General features: G+C 41.7%; 1 protein-coding gene across 2 annotated transcripts in view; it reads right to left on the bottom strand.

The window, feature by feature from the left end:
• LOC118846264 (nitric oxide synthase 1 adaptor protein) overlaps positions 1-21,132 on the bottom strand; it is a 392,781-nt gene that overhangs the window by 282,979 nt on the left and 88,670 nt on the right. For both annotated transcript variants that reach the window (XM_036754593.1, XM_036754594.1), the window contains exon 2: positions 8,899-8,970. In XM_036754593.1, the coding sequence (XP_036610488.1) occupies positions 8,899-8,970 (72 nt within the window). The remainder of the gene's footprint in view (positions 1-8,898; positions 8,971-21,132) is intronic.

Genomic DNA, 21,132 nt, shown 5'->3' with positions numbered 1-21,132 from the left:
GAGATAAATGAATCCAAAAGAGCCGACAAGATCACCATGGGAAACACTGAAGAGGGAGAAGAAAAGAGGGTCCAGGACAGAGCTCTGGGGACACCCTCAGTCAGGAGGCATGAACTAGATTGAAGATCCAACAAAGGATTATGAGTAATCAGAAAGGTAGGAAGAGGCGCAGGAGAGACCAGGATTACCAAAGGCTACAGAGAAGAAAATATCGAGAGCCAGTGGGTAATGGACAATGTAAATGGCTGCAAAGAGGTCAAGACGGATAAGGATGGACAAAAGGATATTAGATCATCTGAGATCATTGGTAACTGGAGATAGCAGGTTCAATTGAATAATGAGACTGGAAGCCACCTACTTCTTTCAGAGCGTGGTTTAGTGTTCTCAAAGGGGAAAAAGGACAACTCCTAGAAGACCTGGGCCCAATGGTACCGTGTCCTAGCTAACAGCCCACAGTCCTCGGGGCCTTGGAACACCTGTAAACTAGGTTAAGCCTGTCTTTTGAAATGCTCTCATCTCTTTGCTGCCCTTTTCCTCCCTTCTGTTAGTACCTCTCTCTCTCTCTCTCTCTCTCTCTCTCTCTCTCTCTCTCTCTCTCTCTCTCTCTCTCTCTCTCCTCTCTCTCTCTCTCTCTCTCTGTCTCTCTCTCTCTCTCTCTCTCTCTCTCTCTCTCTCTCTCTCTCTCCTAAAGCTTTTCCTTTGTTCCACTTCAGCAGGGTCTTACTCTCAACAGGCTATCAACTATGATCATAGAATCACAGCCTGTCAAAACTAAAAGAAGCCTTTGAGATTATCCACGATCACAGATAAAGAAACTGTGGCCCAGAAAGGTGAGCTGAACCAAGGTCACTCACATACTAAGTAGGCCAGATTTAAACCCAGACCACAGAATCATAGATTTATAGCTTGGAAAAAACCTGAAGAAAGCATCTAGTCAAAACCCCTTATTTTACAGTTGAGGAAACCAAGACCAAGGAAAGTTAAGTGACTTGCCCAAGGTCACAGAGACAGCAGAGGTGAGATTTGAACCAATGTCCTTTATTCCAAATGCAGTATTCTTTCTTTTGCTGCCCTTTCACTTTAAACATGGGGAAGGTGAAGCCTAGGTGATACTGTTAACTAAGATGGCAGCCAATTTGGATATTTGCTTTCTGATAGGAGACCCTGGAAGACCAAAACATATTTTCTAGACCAAAAGGAACAAGATCTAAAGGCAGAATGATGGGAAATGGTATTAATATTTTGGGGCATGAGATTCTGCCCAATGCACCCTCCAATTACAACAATAGGTGACCTCTTTCTCAGAAGGCCTACCCTAATCACTGGCAGCTAAATCTTCAACTCTAGTGTACCCACTCAGAGCCTCAATCAATGAAGCTTATCTTGACCTGCAACCACTCCAAGAATTCCACAGCTATGACAACACCATAAGACTTACACACAAAGGAATTAAGATCAGTTCCACTTACCTAACAATAATAATAATAGCTAACATTTATATAGTGCTTAAAAGGGCAGCCAAGTGGTACAGTGGATAGAGCAGGGAGCTGGAGTCAGGAAGATCTGATTGGCCTCAGACACTTGCAAGCAGGAGACCCTGGGCAAGTCACTTAACTCCCATTTGCCCCAGTTCCCCATCTGTAAAATGGGGACACACTGGAGAAGGAAATGGCAAACCACTCCAGTATCTTTGCCAAGACAATCCCATGGACTCATCCATGGAGGTCACATGGAGTCAGGTACAACTAGATGACTGAACAACAACAATATAAGAACTTACAATGTGCCAGGCACAGTGTACTTTGCAACTATTCTTTCATTTGATACTCACAACGACCCTGGGAGGTTGGTGCTACTATTTATCATTCCCATTTTACAGTTGAGAATACTGCTAGGAAGTGTCTGAGGCCATATCTGAACTCAGGTCTTCTTGACTCTAGGCCCAGCACTCTAGCCACTGCACCACCCTCCCTTACAATACCTGTCTAAGCCATAAAGGTCTTCTTAGGGTTTACTTTGGGGAAGCACCATTTGACCTCTCTTCCTCCAGGTTCTACCTTCATAGCATGGCAGTGTTCCCCCTCCCCCAACTGAAGGATCAGCACCAAGAGCCATGGAATCCTAGGAGCAAAGGTCTGGTTCTTTGCTCCCCCCTTCTCCTCATCTTCTCTACTTCTGACTCAGGAGGTGGCCCCATGACCATGAGCTGTTACTCCCTCTTGTCTCTGCCATAAACAGTCCTATTCACAGACGTCCCTCTCAGCAGTATAACCCCTCCTGAACCCAAGCCAGGTCTCATCAGCAGGGTCCTGAAACAGGAGACCACTGAAGGCTTGGCACAGAGACAGGAATCCCCTCGGCCTTCCTGGCAGGGTAAATCACAGGAGGGCAACATGCTGCTTTATCCTACAAATGGGAAAGAAGAAGATAGTGAAGAAATTTGACCATGAAGAAGAAAATCAACAAACACAGATACAATTTACCACCAAATGAACTGAGACCCTCTCCAGCAAAAGAAACTCTGAGAATCCAAGACCGTCTCCAGCAAAGGCTGCACATGGACACAAAATGAACCGCAGCTAGAAACACGGTCTGGTCTGCCAATGCAGGTGACATCTACCACTGAGCATTCAGTCAGGCCAGGAACCACCTGTGTTGGGAGGGGTCTGGGAAGTCTATTGGATTCCTCTTCCAATCTCCTGAGACATGGCCTAAAACATGTATTTCACTTAGTCATTCTGATCCAAAGATTCTTTACCTGAGAAAGAAATCCCTTCTATTTAAAGGATCAGCACTCGAGGAAGTAAATGTCACACAGAGAAAAATCTTTAAGAGTACAAAGGAAAAAAGTCAAGGAGAAAGATTACATCTGAGGGATAAAGGTAGAGGGAGGGGGAGAGGAATGCAGAAGATTTTCCATAGATGCCTCATGGGAGGCAAAGTAACATAAGGGGAAAAAGCCCTAGATTTTGAGTAGAAATTCTTAAATAGCTTTGTATCCTGGACAAGTCTTATAAAGCCTATGAACCCCAACTCAGAACAATATTTTTAAGTTCATAAAATAAAATGCACAGCATTACAAACAAAGCCAATTATATTGAAATATTATTATTTAAAAATGTTTTAATAAAACATTCACAGTCCCCAGGTAAAGAATCCACGATTTTGAGTCAGGAAACATGGGTACAAACCCTAGTTCAACTTACTTACTACTACCTATATGATCCTGAGCAAGACATTTGATTTCTGTGTACCTCATTTTCCTCATATATGAAAAGGTCTAAGGTCCTTAAATTTCATCCAAAGTCCCCCTCCAGCTCTGAACCCCATGATCCTGTAGGCCTCATCTGGTGACGCATATAAATGGAAAGCTGCCAGTTGGGAGGTGAGCCTCCAACAACATCCTGGATAACATATAACTGGTGTCAGCCAGTCAATAAACAGTGAGCATTTATTAATCACTTACTATGTGCCAGGCACTGGACTAAGTGCTGGGAATACAAAAAAAAGGCAAAGGAGGGGTTTACCTTGGAGAGGAAAAGACAGGAGTGAAAGAAGAGATGATTGGGGAGGATGACTGAAAGATGCAACATGGAGACGAGAGGGGGCCCTCTTCAAATGATCTCATCATCCACAAAATGCTTACTCAGCACCTATTACATACAAGCATTGTGCTGAGGGGGGCAGCTGGGTGGCACAGTAGCTAGAGAACCGGGCCTGGAGTTAAAATCCAACCTCAGACCCTTACTAGCTGTGTGACTCTAAGCAAGTCATCTCACCCTGTTTGCCTCAGTTTCCTTATCTGTAAAATGAGCTGGAGAAGGAAACGGCAAACCACTCCAGTGTCTTTGCCAAGAAAATCCCAAATGAGATCACTAAGAGTCAGACACAACTGAAAAAATGACTGAACAAGTTGTGCTGAGGGGGTGGGGGCACATTTTCTTCAATAAGCTTACAGTCTTGCTCTAAAGACACACATGAAAATGTGTGTGTGTGTTCCTACCTGGTGTTAACAGTTAAATATAGAATAAATAGTAGGGTTTTTAAAAAAAAAACAGTAGAGGAAGGAAAGATTGCTGTGAGTAGGAGTGGTAAAGAAAGGCTTCACAGAAGTTTAATCTGAGCTCACCTTTGAAGAATGAGTAGCACTTAAAGAAATGGAAAAAGTAAGGGAAGAGGTATATTTTAAGCAGGGGGAACAGCATGGGCAAAGGTGCAGAGGTTAGGAAAGCAGAAAAGGTATGTCCTTCAGATGGTTGAGCAGGAAAGTTTTGGCTGGGACTAGCATGGAAGGTTTGTGGGAGATGAGACTGAAAAGGTAGATTCATGCAGGGCCTTGAATACCTGACTAAGGATTTTGGACATCATTCTGCAGGCCATATGGAGCCATTTAAAGTTTGGGTTTGGGTTTTTTTTTAGTACAATCTACGCAAAAGATAACAATAGAAAAGGAAGTGAGAAGATGAGAGAATTGTGAAATGGGAGAAAAGGGTAAAAACATCAGGCAGATAACATAAAGAACGGCTAAGTCCAAGTAGCAAAAAACAGAGTGTGATGTTCTAAGTAATAAAAGCAAACTAATTAGTTCTGACTCTTCCTCTGGCCGCTTAGGTGACCTCTGGCAAACTCCTAAAGCTCTCCAAAACTCAGTTTCCCTAGCTCTAAGATGGGGATAATTATAACTGCTTACCCTCTCTCCCAGGGTTGCAGAGTATAAATTTAGCTAAGGACATATGAAAGTACTTTGAAGAGTATATAAATCATTATTTAAATGCCAGGCAGGGTGATTGTTATCACAAACTTATCTCCTGAGACTCAGCTCCTCTGGCTAAGCTTATCTGACTTCACAGGGTATCCAGTAACCTTGGGACTGCAGTCACTGAAAATAATCCACTTAGCCCCAGCATCCAGAGCAAAGCTGATGCTATTCGGTCAGTTTCCAAGTTCTTAGCAACCCTAATTTTAGCTGACTCAGGCTCCAAAAGCTTCAGTAGGAGAAAACAGAGATGGAGATAAGGATGGAGCTGTCACCTGGACCTATTAGTGAGTGAGTGATGCTGCTCAGGGCATCAACAACAACCAAAAAAGTCCCAATTTGGGGCCCGGCCATCAATGGTGGCAGCCAAACCAAACAGCATTTTAGCCAATTCATTTCTCTCTGATTTCATAAGCAGCTCATTAAGAACTGGGAGTGGATCTCAAAAGGAAAGGAGCAGCTGGAGACAGTGCACCGGAGTGATCTTGGAAAGCAGGTGATTTCAGAGTGGAAGCCAGCATTCCAAAACTAATCCATGCTCCCAAGGTTCATGCTGCCTACCCTAATATGCCCACTGGAATTTCTTTGGATCTCCCTCATAATCCTATGAGATCAGATCAGCCTCGGTACTCACACTCATCAGGCCCCTCTACCCCTGGGACCTCTCCAAAAGGAAGGTAGAAAGCAGAGAGTTCCTCTCAAAACCTCCATTTAATCAGGTGCTCAGGCCAACCGCTTCTCTATTTCCTACCCATTTGACTATACTCCCTTGGATTTCTCCAACATGCCCCTATACCAGGTACCTTCCCTCCCTCCCCTGGTAAAAGCCTTTTTGGCTTCCTTTTTTGTGTTGTCTTCCCCTATTAGATTGCAACCTCCTTGAGGGCAGGGAATGTCTTTCTTTTTCACATTTATATGCTCAGTACTTAACACCGCACCTGGCACAGAGCAGGTACTTAATAATTGTTTACTGACTGACTGACAACATAGCTGGCCTGGATTTGGGAACCCCACATTTCTCTATCATATCCCCAAAGATAGCATGGGAAGGTTAGTCAAATGCTTTGCTGAAATCAAAGTACACTATATATATTTTGTATATACACTTTATGCATGCTATTATATACTGTGCATGATTGCCATGACCTGTGAAAAAAGAAATTGGGTTGGTTTGGCATGACTTGTTCTCAGATGGTCACTGCTTGCCCTTCTAAGTGCTCACAAACTATTTGTTTTAATAATTTAATTTTTAATAATTTGTTCTAGGATTTTCCGAGGAATAGAATTTCAGTTCACTATCAATCATATGAATCATTAAGCATTTATTAAGTGCTTCTTATGTGCCAGGCACTCTGCTACTATCCTCATACAAATACCATCAGGAATTTGGTACCATAAGGATACAAATACCATCACTGACAGTTTGCAGAATCCACCTTTTTCCAGACTTTTCAGAAAATGAGGACATTTGTGCTATTTTGGTCCATCAGCATCTCTCCTATTCTCCAGCATCTTCCAAAGAAAACTGATCACGGTTCAGTAACATCTGCAATTCCCTAGGTATGTTAGGAGGGAATTCATCTGGGCTTGGCAATGTAATGCACTGATGACATCTTACCAATCCAAGGCACTTGGACAGTGGTAGATAGAGGCATCTAGACATCCTAGAAGATAGAGCTCTAGGTCTTGAGTCAGGAAGAACTGAATTAAAATCTAGCCTCAGATGCTAACTAATTATGTGACCCTGGTCAAGTCACTGTTCCTCCATCTGCTTCAGGTTCCTCAACTGTGAAATGGGGATGATAACAGCACCTACCTCACAGGGTTGTTGGGAGGTTCAAATGAGATAATATCTATGGAAATGCTTCACGCAGGTCCTGGCACATACAATGAATGGTAGCTTAATAAATGTTTAGTTGCTTTCCTTCCCTACCTTACCATCTATTTTCCTTATCTTCTAGGTTCTGTCTAGGCTTCCAAGAAATCCAGGGAAAGGAGGAATAAATGAATAATGTCTAAAGTACATGGCCTGATCAGAGTACAAATTCATCATTGTATTTTGAGAATGATCATTATACATGAATTTTATAATTATTTTTAAAAATTAATGCTACCTATTTCCATTCTCTCTCAGGTGTTGGGGTGACAAAGTTTTGCTAGTGTCTGATCCAAAGCCATGGTGAGTTAAAGAACTACTTCCCAGATCCCTGTGGCCATACTCTCATATAACAAAGCCTGGAATACTTGGTACCTTGCTGAGGGCATTAAGAATGCAGCCAATGATCAATTATGGCTTGTTCAAGGACTCTCAAGCATCTGGGTTTCCAGTTGAAAGGAGCTCGGAGTAGTCACTAGAAGGAAAGGGTTGGTTGGTTGGTTGGTTGGTTGGTTGGTTGGTTGTTGTCCTTAGTTCTTGAAGAGGACAAAAAAAACAACATCACTGGCTTGGGGTTGAGGCTGAGCAGACCAATATAAGCTCAGAAGGCTCTACCATAAGTCAAGCACAAATGGTCCATGTGAATATTTGGAGAGAGGATGGCTCTAAATTGATGCATCTCATGTTTCCTTTGAGCTACTGCAATTCTGTTTTACTCAAGAACACAGCCCTTTTTTTGATGCAGGCATGCCATGCTGGGCCATCCTGTGCCAGTATCTCCCATGTCTCCCAAGTGATTCCAAAATTCTGCACAGAGACCTTGAGAGTGTCTATGTAACACCTCTTCTGAACTCCATGTGACCTTCATGATCTCCACGAGAAGGAAAGAGTGGGAGGTAGGAGAAATGGCAATCATTCACTTTTCACTGAACAGCTCACTGACATCTGATGAACAATGAATGGCAGGAAGGAAGAACAGCATCATGTCAAACGTGGAGGATCAGGAAATAGCACCATAGGCTATTTGGAATTGTGAAAGACCTAACATTTTGGCAACTAAAGATACTGATTCTTTGAATAAGTGGAATAAGTGGAAAAGAATAGCAATTTCACTGAGTATATTTTTTGTGGAACCCCAAACACATCCCTCCAAGTTCCCTAGAACCTTGGAAAAACAAGTCCAGGAAAAAAAAGACCTCAAACTCCCAAGAAAATGGTGAAGTGAGAGCCTGCCCCTTCAATATTCCCCTCAAAAATAGCAATAGAAACCCTCCAAAGAAGCAAAACTGTCAGAAAGTCCTGAAAGAAAATTAGGAAACACTCAAAATAATGAAGGGGAATAAAAGAGCTCCAAAAGAGAAGACAGAACATTTTTTACGGGGGAATTTCTGTTGTACAGTCATGCCGCCCTGCACACACACTGTTCAACTACAACACATCTTGAAGGGACCAAAAAATGAATCCTTGGTAAGGCAAAATCCTGAGGGCACTTGTGGTATACCACATTTGTCTGTTCCAGACATTGGGTGGCAGCGGCAGTGGCAGAAGTGAAATATTGGCTGCCAAAAACTGGCTGGAAATGGAGGGGCGAGAGGAGCATGTGTGAAATTAGAAACTTTTATCAAGCAGCATGAAATGAGTGGATTGAAAATGAAGAATTATGTCTCCTTATTCTCCTGCTTTACACTCAATTAAATATCTGTCCATAAGTTAAATTCCTATCAACAGGAGGGCTTGAAGGTAGGATCTACAAAAAGGAAGCACATCTTTTGCCCCATGCATTTCCCATTCAAGTTACAAAATGTTCTGAAAGACTGAGTATAAACCTGCCTGGATTCCATGATCAATCTTGGTCCCTATGAAAGCTTTTCCTTTTAGAAAAGGGGCTGTTTGAATGAACCCATCTCTTGAAATGGAACATATCTAGTATGAATTCTTTCACTACTACAAAGGACATATGAAGAATTTCTTAGCTATGGTGACAAATTGTAGCCTCACCTTAAGCAATATCTCTTTTTCTTTGGGCCACTGAATCAAAAAGTGATGAAGAGAACATGAATGATACAAATCAAACTTCTATTTTTACCAAGTCCAAATAGCTAACAGAGACAGTGATTTCATTTGTCACTGAGGCTGTCTTCCTCGAAACGTAAAGATGGCATCTACATATGGGCAAGTAAGAAGCCAAGAATATTGAACCTCCAATCCTATCGAAAACATCCTATTCCATATCTCCTACGTGACCCCTGATTTCCACAGCACTTACCCGTATCCTTCGCATGGCAGCCACAATCTCCACCCTGCTGTTCGGTCTCGGCACATCCAGGCTTCCAATATACTGCAAAGAAGAAGAACACACACATTAAGAGAAAGTGATGGTAATTACCACAGAAATCTAGAAGGAATTAAAGATTCAGAGCTGAAAGAAATCATAGATTGAAAGAGAGTCTGGGTCCAAGAGGGCAGAATTAAGAATGATAGTTGGAAGAATCAAAAAGATATTCATGTAAGGAAGAACCTTCGAACAATTTTAGAGAGACTCCAAAGAAGAATGGGCTCCTTAATGATGCTCCCTCTTATCAGAAGTCCCCAAGCAAAGGCTAAATGACTACTAGTCAAGAATATCATAGAAGGGATTCTCATCCAGGTACAATTTGGATTAGATGGCCTGGTTTATGTTACAGGGGAAAGAACAATAGCTCTGGAGTCCAAAGGCTTGGGTTCAAAATCCCACTCCTGATGTTGACAATCCATATAACCCTTGAGAAAGTAAGTCTCCTAATGCTTTGGGGCTTCAGTTTTCTCATCTGTACAATGGGGAGGGGAAGATTGACTTGGGGTTGTTCAGTCATGTCTAACTCTTTGTGTCCAGGATTCTTGGCAAAGATACTGGAGTGGTTTGCCATTTCCTTCTCCAATTCATTTTACAGATGAGGAAACTCAGGCAATCAGGGTTAAGTGACCTGTCCAGGGTCACATATCTGGTAAAGGCTGGATTTGAATTCAGGTCTTCCTGACTCCAGGTCAGGTACTCTATCCACTGTGGTACCTAGCTGCCCTTGCCTAGATGGTCTCTTCCAGCTCAAGATCTTTGACCTCATGATGTAATTCAACTCCTTAGGTCATAGGTGAAGACCCTGAAGTCCACAGACTAATCCAAGACCTCCAGGATTCATATTTAGGATTCCAACCCTACATCTACAACTCTTTTCACATCTTATGGATGATATATGCCAACTAATTCATTTTACAGACTAGGAAATAGAGGTCCTGGGAATTGTTCAAAGATGGCAATTTATCAAGATATAATCAAAGCCTATCCTATATACTTTATTGCACACTACAGATGTTATGTTTACATGGTTGTTAAAATGAATAGAACTTCCTGGGACTTCACCTTATATTCAGCAAATTGGCCAAATTGAGAAACAGGAACAGTCAGTGTTGGAAGGGTTGCAGAAAGATAGGTACAGTAGCACATTGAGGATGGAGCTGTGACTATCTTAGAAAGCAATTTGGAATAATGCAAACAAAGTGCCTAAAATGTCCATGCCCTTTGACCCAGAGATTCAACTGTTGGCATATATCCTAAGGAGGTCGTTGATACATACACCAAAATACTTATAGAACACTTCTTTGTGATAGCAAAGAATTGGAAACAATGTACATCAACTAGGGAAAGGCTACCAGGGGTGGGAAACCTGCAGCCTCAGGGCCACATGTGGCCCTCTGGGTCCTCAAGTGTAGCCTACAGGTTCACCACCCCTGGAAACAAATTATACCACATGAATATAACAAATTATTACTGTGCTGTTAAGGAAGGATGAATATGATGAATAGAAGCAGGGAAAAAATTTATATGAACTAATGCAAAATGAAGTAAGCAGAGTCAAGAAAAAATAAATACAATGACTCCAACAATGTAAACAGAAAGAACTATCAGAAAATAATTAAAAATTCATGTTGCAAAATTACAAAAGAACAAGCTTGGCCCCAAAGAAGAGGTGTAAGAAAACACCTTTCTTGTTGGAAGTACCCAAGTAGTCTCTCTATCCCAGTAAAACCCCCTGAGTCACTCTGTCAGAGTGTGACCAGAAGGAACAGCCAAAAGTAGGGAGTCTCAATATCAACTAACCTTCAATTCCACTGGAGTATTCCTCTGCTCCTCCCCCACAACTATCATGAAGCAACCCCAGTCCCCAGGTCCAGAATCAATTAGGATTGCTGCAGCCTACGAAGAAGTGGCAGCTAGGTGGACAGAGTGGATAGATTGGGTAGAGCAACCCTGGAGTCGGGCAGACTCATCTTCCTGAGGAATCTGGCTTCAGACACTTACTAGTCATGTGATCCTGAGCAAGTCACGTAACCCTGTTTACCTCAGTTTTCTCATCCGTAAAATCAGCTAGAGAAGGAAATGGCAAACTATTCCAGTATCTCTGCCAATAAAACCCCAAACAGAGTCATGAAGAGTCAGACACGACTGAAAAATGTTTGAACAACAGAAGATCCAGGTTCCTCACTCCTTTCCCCCAGTTCCTTCTCCTACTCAACCTATTTGAGAATCCCATTTAAAAAAAAAAAACTGGACTTTCCTGGGTAGGGATGCCCCAGATTCTGTCTGGAACCCCAACAGTATTCCAAATTTCACCTGGACCCCAGAAAACCTGATCTATTTCTAACATTCTCTACGACTGCCTTTCAAATTATAAGTATGTCCCCTCGATAAGGCTGGTTTGGTTATTGCCTTGTGTGCACCATATTTCTTTGTACTAGACTATTAGTGTGGGAGAAGGGGAAGGTCAACAGGCATGCGGGGGGCGGGGGGGGGGAATTTTTCCTCTTAACATTATTAGTTGTATGGGATGACTCTCTGAAAGAGAAGAAGAGTAGAGGGAATATTTTAGGTGATAAAACAAAACATTGATATAAATTGATTTTTATTAAATTAAATTAATGAAACTATTTGGAATGGCATTTAAATTCTTAGGCATCAGGAAATTTGAACATTATGCTGCCTATGGGAAGGGAGAATAGACTCAAAGACTTCCTAAGAATCAGTTAGGATGATTGCAGTCTCTGAAGAAGATGCAGTGTAGCTTGAGGGGGGCTGTTTTTCATTTTGAGAGCCACAGTTTATGTTAAACAAGCTAGGGAGGTGGCCCAGATATAGCAAGCCCCCAAGATAAATATAAGCACTTCCATGCAACCCCTTATACCACGAAAGGAGGAAACCACATCTCAGTGAAGGCTGACTTTATAGTTGCCCCAATACTAGAGTGTCCTTTCTAATATCCTAACTTGGGGCTGGCCCACAGCCAGACAGAAAAGATCTCGCAGTATAAACACTATATAATAAAATATAGTGTCCTGACAAGAACTGGACTTGGAATCAAAACACTACCTGGTTTTAAAGTTATTAGCCCTGTAAGACCTCAGCCAAGTTACTTAACCTCTCTAGGCTCCAGTCTGCTCATTTGTTGAACGAAGGGATGGGCTGGAACCAACTATATTGAAATACAGTTATCAACATATCTAAATAAACACACACACAAGTTCTCAAGACCCCCAGCTCAGAACCCTGAGGCTTGAGGAGACCTTTCAGCTCTTACAATCTATCATTCTCTGAATATTGATCAGGCATTTGGACAAGAGCACTGATTGAATTCAACAGGCATATATTAAGCAAATAATGGGCAAAGTATTAAATTAGGTACTGGGAATACAAAGCCAAAAGAAAGACAAATAGACTATATGAACATCTACCACTTTTTTTCCACTTTCCAACCCATATTAGGAGGGTCTACTGCCATGTATGACAAATGCCTATCTGATAAAGCAGCCAAGGATGCTAAGCATGTCATGGCCATTACCAAGTCCTCTGGAAATAAACAATTTTGTCTAAAATCAAATCAATATGAAGCATGTGTTAATTTCTCAGCCGACAGAATATTCCAGATTCCCAGAATCAGAAGGCATCTCAGAAATCATCTGGTCCAACTCATGCCGAAATAGGAATTCCCTCTACAAATATCGATAATGGTTATCTAGCCTTTCATTGACAAACAGGAAACTCTCTGCCTTAGGAGGTGAGCCTGTACACTTTTTGGACAGCTCTGTTAGGAAAGTATCTCTTATCTGGAGTCAAAATGTGCTTTCCTGTAATTACTCCTACTTCTATTCTCTGGGGCCTAGCAAAACAGGACAACCATTCAATTATTTAAAGACTACCAGCTACTTCTCTCATCCCTAATCCTGTCTTCTCTAGGCTAAAACATTCCCAGTGCCTTCAACCACTTACTTTGGAACACAGCTTGGTGTCCCCTTACACCCTGATTGCCCTCAGGTAAAAAATTGGGATTTAAAGCAATGGGAAGTACTGAATCTTATCAGACCCATCTCCTGATGGTCTTTCTCCCTTCTGAACACCAATGGGGGTAACAAAGTCTGTCAATATTTCAATGGCCCATAACACAGTTGACCTGATTCCAGGAAGGAAGCAAGGCTCTTGGCCAAGTTTCATCAGATTTACCTTGGCTGAGCTATAGCTACACCCATCCCTCTAGCCCTAGGGCAGTTTCTCCCACTCCTTCCCTTAGACAGCCACATGCCTGGTGGCAATTCTCCATAGCCACCTGGTCATTAGTTCATGTTTCCTCAGCAGTGGCATCATGTCTCCAAAAAGCAACACCATGAATAAACAATCCCAAGTGGCAGGTAGAGGGCCTCAGGGGAAAAAAAAAAAAACTGTGTAAAAGTGAGTAGAAGGCCCCAGTCAGTGAAAAGTGAAGTAGTATGTTGCTGAACACTTCAGAGAAGAATGGTCCATAAACTGGGAATTTCAATTAATTTCCCCCACCAAAACCCATATCTTCTTCCCATAAAAGGCTACTACTGCTTTATATAGAATACCCTCAAAGTGATTTATAGGAGCATACCAAAGGCAAAGAGAAAAAAACTTTTTCAGCATTGTCCAGGTCTCTCCCAATGAAGAAAAACATACAGGAATTTAGATGATAAGGGGAAGACAGAAGACACATATATAAAATCCTAGCAGCCTATGAGATCAACTGGCCTTCTCTCCATATCACTTGAACACACACAAACACACCCATACTCATGCAGACACACCACCACCAACACCAACAACCACCCTTCTAAGAATCTTGTATGTCTTTTTCCAAAAGATAATTCTGCCAGCCCCTGTAGAAGAGAACAGAGCCATTATTAAGACATTTGTAAGAGAAGGGGGAGGGGGGGAGGTACTTACTATAGGGAGGGAGGACAGGCACCCAGAACACCACAAGGTTTCTATACTACTGAAAGATGCTGTTGCTAGGAAGATCAGATGGGGCCCCTCTGCCCGCTACATTTTAAACACTAGAGCAAAGTGTTCATCATCTGGCCCTAGTAACATTTGTGAAGGAAAGTACTCATTTGGTGCTTCAAGAAAACCTGAAACCATCTATCTGATCAGCTTGAGATATTCATTACCATGACTATGCATTAGAAGACAATTTTTCATCTCCAGAACTCCCATACTGGGACCTTGCTGTCTCAAAGACAGCTCTATCATATTTCACTTTCCTCACAAAAGTGCCTATACTCTCCCCCTCCAAGCTTCCATCTTCTCCTTCCTCCCTTCTTAGTTCTAGAACCATGTCCAAGTCATTCCAGCTACTGTGGCTTGACAGGATGTGTCTAAATGAGTTCATTCACCACCCTAGTAACTTTCCAAACCAAAATAACCTTGTGGAGCTACTGCTCCTTCTTATGTGTAGTCCCACCCAGAAAAATTTCAGCTCCTTGAGGTCAGGGATTGTCTTCACCTCTGTAATATCAGTGCTTCTTTTTTTCATTCATTTATTACAGCCTTCTCAAGCATACATTCACTCATTTATTCATGGAGGTTACTAGCATACAAATTCGGGGTATTAATGGCTATCATTCTTGGCACCTCATCATATCAGGGCTAACAAACACAACTGATTCCAAAAGCAAAAACACAAAGCTGGAGATGCAGAGGGAGAGCTATGATCTGGGATCAACCCTCTGGGGCACAGCTGTCTGACAAGGTAACTAGAGTTCTTGGACATCCTGTCTAGCAAAGAGTCATACATTCTGCAGAGGACCAGTCAATACTGAAGGATACACAATCATCAAGAGGACGTTTATCCTTAATTCTGTGGACAGTGTATCAAAACTGGGTATCCAAGTAAATAAAAACCCAATTGCTACATAGGTTATAAAAACGCAAGATTATTTGTGTTACTATACCTGTGGATTGAAATATCCAGTATCATCCCCCTGCCATTAATCAAGCAAGCAATATTTATTAAGTACCTACTATGTGTTGGTAACATAGCAAGTGCTAGAAATACAAAAAGATGCAAAAAAAAAAAAAAACCAAACCCAAAAAACCACAACCCAGTCCTTGCCCTCAAGGATTGCATAATCTAATGAAAGGATCATAGCCTCCTATGATATAAATCTGAAAGAGATCTTAGAAATCCATCCAGAGAAGTCTCTCTCACCTTAGAAATGAGGAAATAAGCCCAGAAAAATCAAGTAACTTGTCCATAGTCACCCAAGTAATAAGTAACAAAACTGCAGTTTCAGATGTAATCTTATTCTGTTCTATTATATACATGGAAATGTCTATTTTATTAGGTGTTTGTTAAGCTCAGAATAAAAAAAATTTAAAAAAAACTATTGTGAATTCCTTTACTGTTTCTAAGGCTAATAAAGCTTGAATACCTTCCTCTTCTGTGTCAGAGAACACATTCAGTCCCTTGAATCCATCCTTTCTTGTGGAAGGACATTATAGACTGACTCACTGATACCTTCACAAAGAAGGGACCACCCCTTTCCCTGTCATGTCTGAGAAACGGTTAAGTCCCATAATGATGGTGTCTATCAGCAGCTCTGCTTGACTTCAGCTCCAAGGAGCAGCTTCCTCGAGGACAAGCCGATCACCTGAAACCTCATTGCCAAGTGGACACACTCAGTTTTTTGATATTGAACACCTTGTCAACCCCAATAGCTGCTTCTCACCTTTAATTGGAAGGGAGGGTGGTGGTGGAGCAGTAAACAACTCCCAAAGCCTTCCTTTATAAAGGGCTCTGACCATACAGAGCTTTCCAGAAAACTCTCAATTCTCCATCAGCAGCTCTGCTTGGTTCTGAGCTCCAGGTGCCCCTTGGTGGCCGTCCCATATCCCTCCTCCTTTTCAGCTTCCTTTTCTGTACAATCTTCCCCCACTAGAGTGTCAGCTCCTTGAGGGCAGGGAATTGATTTTTGCTGTTTGTACAATGCCTTGCACATACATAGTAGGTGCTTAATAAATGTTTATTGAATTGAATAAAAACAATCCCTTCTGCAGTATAGCCAAGAAGTAGCCAACCAGGTTCTTCATGAAGACCTCCAATGAGGGAAGCCTGCTCCACTTTGGAACTATTCTATTTGTTAGGAAATGTTTCCTTCCATCCAGCCCATGTTTGCTTCTTGGCAGTTTCTACCCACTGCTCCTGGCTATGCCCTCTAGAGCCAAACAGAACAAATCTAATCTCTTTTCCACGGGACAGACTTTCGAATACAAGACAGATACCAAGTCTCCCCTAAGAATTCTCTCTGGGTTAAACAGTCTTACTTCCTTCAGCAGATCTTCATAAAGGCTCCTTCCCTGCTTGCCACAGTGAAAAAGGGTCAGGCTTCCACTTAAAATGCCTGAGCATATCAGCTGACCTCTGGGATGAGGTCATTAGGCTGCAGGGAGCCACAATTATTCAGGAATTAGCATCCTTCCAACCCATGTGGTTTATGGATTATTCAGTATGGTATTGGGAAGGATTTACACAGCCCTTGCCTCTAAGGAACTTATTATCTAGTTAGGGAGAGCAAACGTACACAAAATAGTTAGAGGAGAACACAGGTCCTAAACCTGTACCCAGAAGAGCAACATAGGGGTCTGACAGGCCTTGAGGTCTGATTTTTTGCCTTTCTTTCTATCCCCAATGCTTAGTACAGAGCCCAATGCTTAGGAAGAACTTAATTAATGCTTGTTGACTTGACAAGTTGGTGGCGTTGAAGGAACTGGCGCAGGCTGCTTTGAGGAGGTCATGGCAGCTGGTACATTTCCTCTTCTGTTTCAAAGATCTAACCTAATTTTGGGAGTGTTACTTTAATTGGACCTGACTCAGTGGCTCCCATTCCTTACTATTAACTGATCGCAGGTGACTGCATATTATACTATTCTGACATAGCAGTCAGTAACTGTCCACTTTAGGAACTAACTCTAGCTCTGCCCCTCTCTCTCCTGCCTTCTTGCAAAGGTAAATTGGTGTCATTACTTGGGAATAGCTGTAGAAAACAGTTGGGGTGGGTGGGAAGGAAAGAGGGATTGAAACGGACTTTTTAATCTATTTCTTGGTATCACTGGCATCCAAAAAGGAATGGCTATTAGGATGGTGTAGCTTGTAGCTCATGATCAGGGTTGGAGAAGATCTTGCCTGTAACAGGTTCATACATTTAAATCTGGAAGAAGCCTTAAGAGTAATCTAAAGCAATTCTCTCATTTGACAGTGAAGTAAACTGAGGCCCATAGAGGCTAATAGCCCATTCAACCTTGGGATCATGAAATTTAAAACTGAAGTAACTTAGAGGTCATCTGGCCCAGTAGTATCAAACTCAAAATAGAAACCGATCCCTGCAATCAGCATGTTGACTTAGAAGCCACAAACTAACATTAACTGGATCATAGTGTATTTTATTTATTCTGTTAAACACTTCCCAATTATATTTTAGGGGCATTTAGGTGTCACAGAGGTTAAGTGATTTGCCCAGGATCACATGGCTAGTAAGTGTTTGAAACTGTATTTGAACTTCGGTCTCCCTAACTCCAAGCCTCAAACCCTATCCACTGGGCCCCCTAGCTGTCTAATTGTACATGTAACATATAAGGGAGGGTTTGTATAAGTTAATAGAGTTCACAATGAGTTCCTGAATGCTAAGTGGATCTAGTCGAGCCATAAAACTACATCTAGAAATGCTAGGGGCAAATGAAAAATATTAGGAATCTGTGGAGAAAGTGCTGGATTTTAGATTCAATGGACATGGATCCTAATCCTGCCTTGTCCATTTACTACTTATGTGACCTTGAGTAAGTTACTAAACCCCTATGGGCCTCAGTTTCTTCATCTGTAAAATGAAAAGATTGGACTTGATAGCTGTAGGGTCCTTTCCAATTCTAAATCCACAATCTTCTGAGGGAAAGAGTGGATAGCACTTCTAGCTTCCATGGCTTTCTGTTGGCTCATTCATAGCCCTGGACAGAGTCCAATGACCATGCATTCACTGCCCTTCAACATCACCCCAACAAAACAGAGTCTCTGCTCTGGGGGGTATCTAGGTTCCAATTCAGAGTGAATGTCTCTCTGGAGACTAGAAAGGGAGGGGAATGTCCAGGGCCTTTCATTTCTGGACTTTTGGTTCTTGAAGAGATAAGTGGGTAGGAGTCCATAGAGAGCCAGAAATCTAGCTCAATTCAAATATCCTCAATTCTTTTTCCAGAAAATTGAGAATTAGCCAATTCATTAGGGCACCTATATGGTGCAGTGGATAGAGTGCCAGGGCCTAAAGTCAGTAAGACCTGAGTTCAAAATGGGCCTCAGACACTTAGAACCTTTGTGACCCTAGATAAGTCACTTAATGCCTGTTTGCGTTGGTTTCTTCACCTATAAAGTAGGGATAATAACAGCACCTATCTCCCAGGCTTGTTTTGGGGATTAAATGAGATACTGTCTCTAAAGCATTTAGCACATTGCTTGGCACACAGTAAGTGCTATATAAATGTTGGCTATTGCTATTATTATTAACCATATAATGCAGCTGACTAAAGGGTGTGCATTTATAAGTTAGATTCTTGACAATGTCAGCCTCTAGCCTCTGTTCCAGATAAATACCACTTAAAGAGCTTTCAATTTTTTACCACCACCTTCTTTACTAGAGATTAACTTCTAGAGGCAAAAATAAACCAGATTTTAGGGGGTTTTTTTCTAGTACATGAATCATAATATTAAAACTGAAGAGAAAGATTTGACAAAGCATGAAATATCCAGTGCTATAATTTCTACCCCTGGGCTTGTTAGACGTAGTACCATCTCCATCCTTGGCAAACACTATTTATTTACTCTATTGTTGCCAGGGCACTAACCAGCAAGCTCTGACTACAGTGAAGAAAGTCAGCTCTTAATCAATTGGTACTTACTAAGCATCTACTGCCCAGCTCTAAATCAGGCCTTATGGAGGCTTTAGATTAAATAGAAAATGCAATCTCTGTCCTGAAGAAATCAAGTCTCTAGCGAGGGAGATAAGCCCAACATACATAAAACAACTGGAGGACAACAAGCATGATACATAAATTTGTAACTAATATAGTGTATATTCTACAATATAATATATATGTATAAGGGAAACTTGAAGTTGAGGTAATTGGGAAAGTCCAGGGAAGGCTTTGTGGATCATATGGTCATAGCTTTAAAGAGAAGAGAATTTAGAGTCCAATCTCCTAATTTTACAGATGAGGAAACTGAGGTTAGAAGGGGTTAAGTGACTTACTCAGGTTCATTACTCAGTTAAGTGTCTGAGGAAGGATTTGAACTTGGATCTCCCTGACTCCTAGCCCAGAACTCTACCCACTATGTCATCTGAGTCTTGCCCTCCCAGACTGATTCATTTGTAAAAGCAAATTAGGTCATCTTTTGCCTCAACCTAGCCTTTGGTTATTGAATGGATGTTGCCTCAGACAAACTGAGACCTGAGAAAGACTTGAGCTTAAATAAGGCCATGATCTCCCGCTGCATCTGGGGCCATTGCCAGTGGTCTTGACCTGTGTCTTGCTGCTGGACTCTTATGAATCAGGAGGAGGGAGTGAAGTTGACTTTGCACAGCTCTCTCTCACTTAAAACCAATTCACTTGCAAGTCAAGATATCACCCTGCTGATGTCATTGGTCCTCTTCAAAAACAAAGGACAAACAGTATCTAGAGGGATGAGACTTCTGCAAGATTTTGAAGGTCAAGTAAAATTTGGATCATAAATATGGAGCTGGATTTGGATAAGAATGAATGAAAGGAATCCAGTCATCCCCCAGGGAAACCACACTGACTGGAAGGTAGGGGGGTATGTATCTTGTCATCTGCATTACCATTAACTTTGCTTCCTACTCCCCATCACTCTTTGCTCTGGCCATGGTAATCCAACCAATAATACCATGGCTGCTGTGACTCCCCAAACCAAATCCCTCTCTTGGCCACTACTCTCCTATATGTGTTGTCTTCTCTTATTTGAATGAAAACTCCTTGAGGGCAAGGACAACCCCACTTTTGTATTTGCACCCCCAATATCTAGCACAGTGAATGACACACAGTTGTTGAGTCGTTTTTCAGTCATGTCTGACTCTTTGTGACCCTCTTTGGGGTTTTCTTGGCAAAGGTACTGGAGTGGTTGCCATTTCTTTCTGTAGCTCATTTTACACATGAGGAAACTGAGGTGAACAGGGTTAAATGGCTTGCCCAGGGTTAAAGACCTAGTAATTATCTGAGACAGGATTTGAACTCATGGAAGATGACTCTTCACTCTATCCATTGGGTCACCTAGCTGCCTCACACAGTAGGCATTTAAAAAAATCCTTCTTCAATTGTTCATTAGTAGAGGGAAACTCCACAATCACACTTCTAGGCACATACCATAAAAAGGTCAGAGACAGAGGGAAAGAACCCGCATAAACAAAACTATATATTGTAGCACTTTCCGTTGTAGCAAAGAACTGGAAACAAAGTGCCCACCAACTGGGGAATGGCTAGACGAATTTTGATACATGAATATAATGTAATGCTATGCTGTAAAAAAAAGGGATGAAAGGGATGGATTCAGATAAATCAAGGAAGAGTTGTATGAACTAAGGCAGCATTACCTGAGCAGCAGCAAGAGAAAAATTTGTACAATGACTACAGGACTATCAAGGCAAACAACTTTGAAAAATGTAGGGATTCTTATCAATGCAATGACCAATGATGCAGAGTGCTTTCCCCCTCTTGGCAGAGCACTGATGAATGAGTACTGCAGAAGAAGACCCTCATTTTCAGGCAGGGCCAATGTGAGAGTTTGTTTCAACTATACTTATTTGTTACAAAGAAGGCAGGAGCACCGGACACAGAGTAACTCATAGAAAACAGACATATTAATCTCTGGGGCACTCTCCCACTAGAGGAAGAGGGAGGAAGTTAGTTACTAGTGATAGAGATACAAAAAGACAAAAAGCCACAAAAAAATACTCAGAGATAGAGGGAAGTTCCAAGCCGGCCAGAGACAAGCCGAAGAGCTGTGGTACTATCAAGTTAAATTTAACACATATTTTAAAAGACAACTACATAATAGAAGTTCATGGCTTCATGAAATGCCCATTATTTCTTCATTTTTAACTTCATAATAAAAAAGATTTTAAA

This window comes from Trichosurus vulpecula, chromosome 4 (genome assembly GCF_011100635.1).
Source record: "Trichosurus vulpecula isolate mTriVul1 chromosome 4, mTriVul1.pri, whole genome shotgun sequence".
Classification (NCBI taxonomy): domain Eukaryota; kingdom Metazoa; phylum Chordata; class Mammalia; order Diprotodontia; family Phalangeridae; genus Trichosurus; species Trichosurus vulpecula.
The sequence above is the reverse complement of the archived record's forward strand: the minus strand, read 5'-3'. Positions and strand labels throughout refer to the sequence as shown.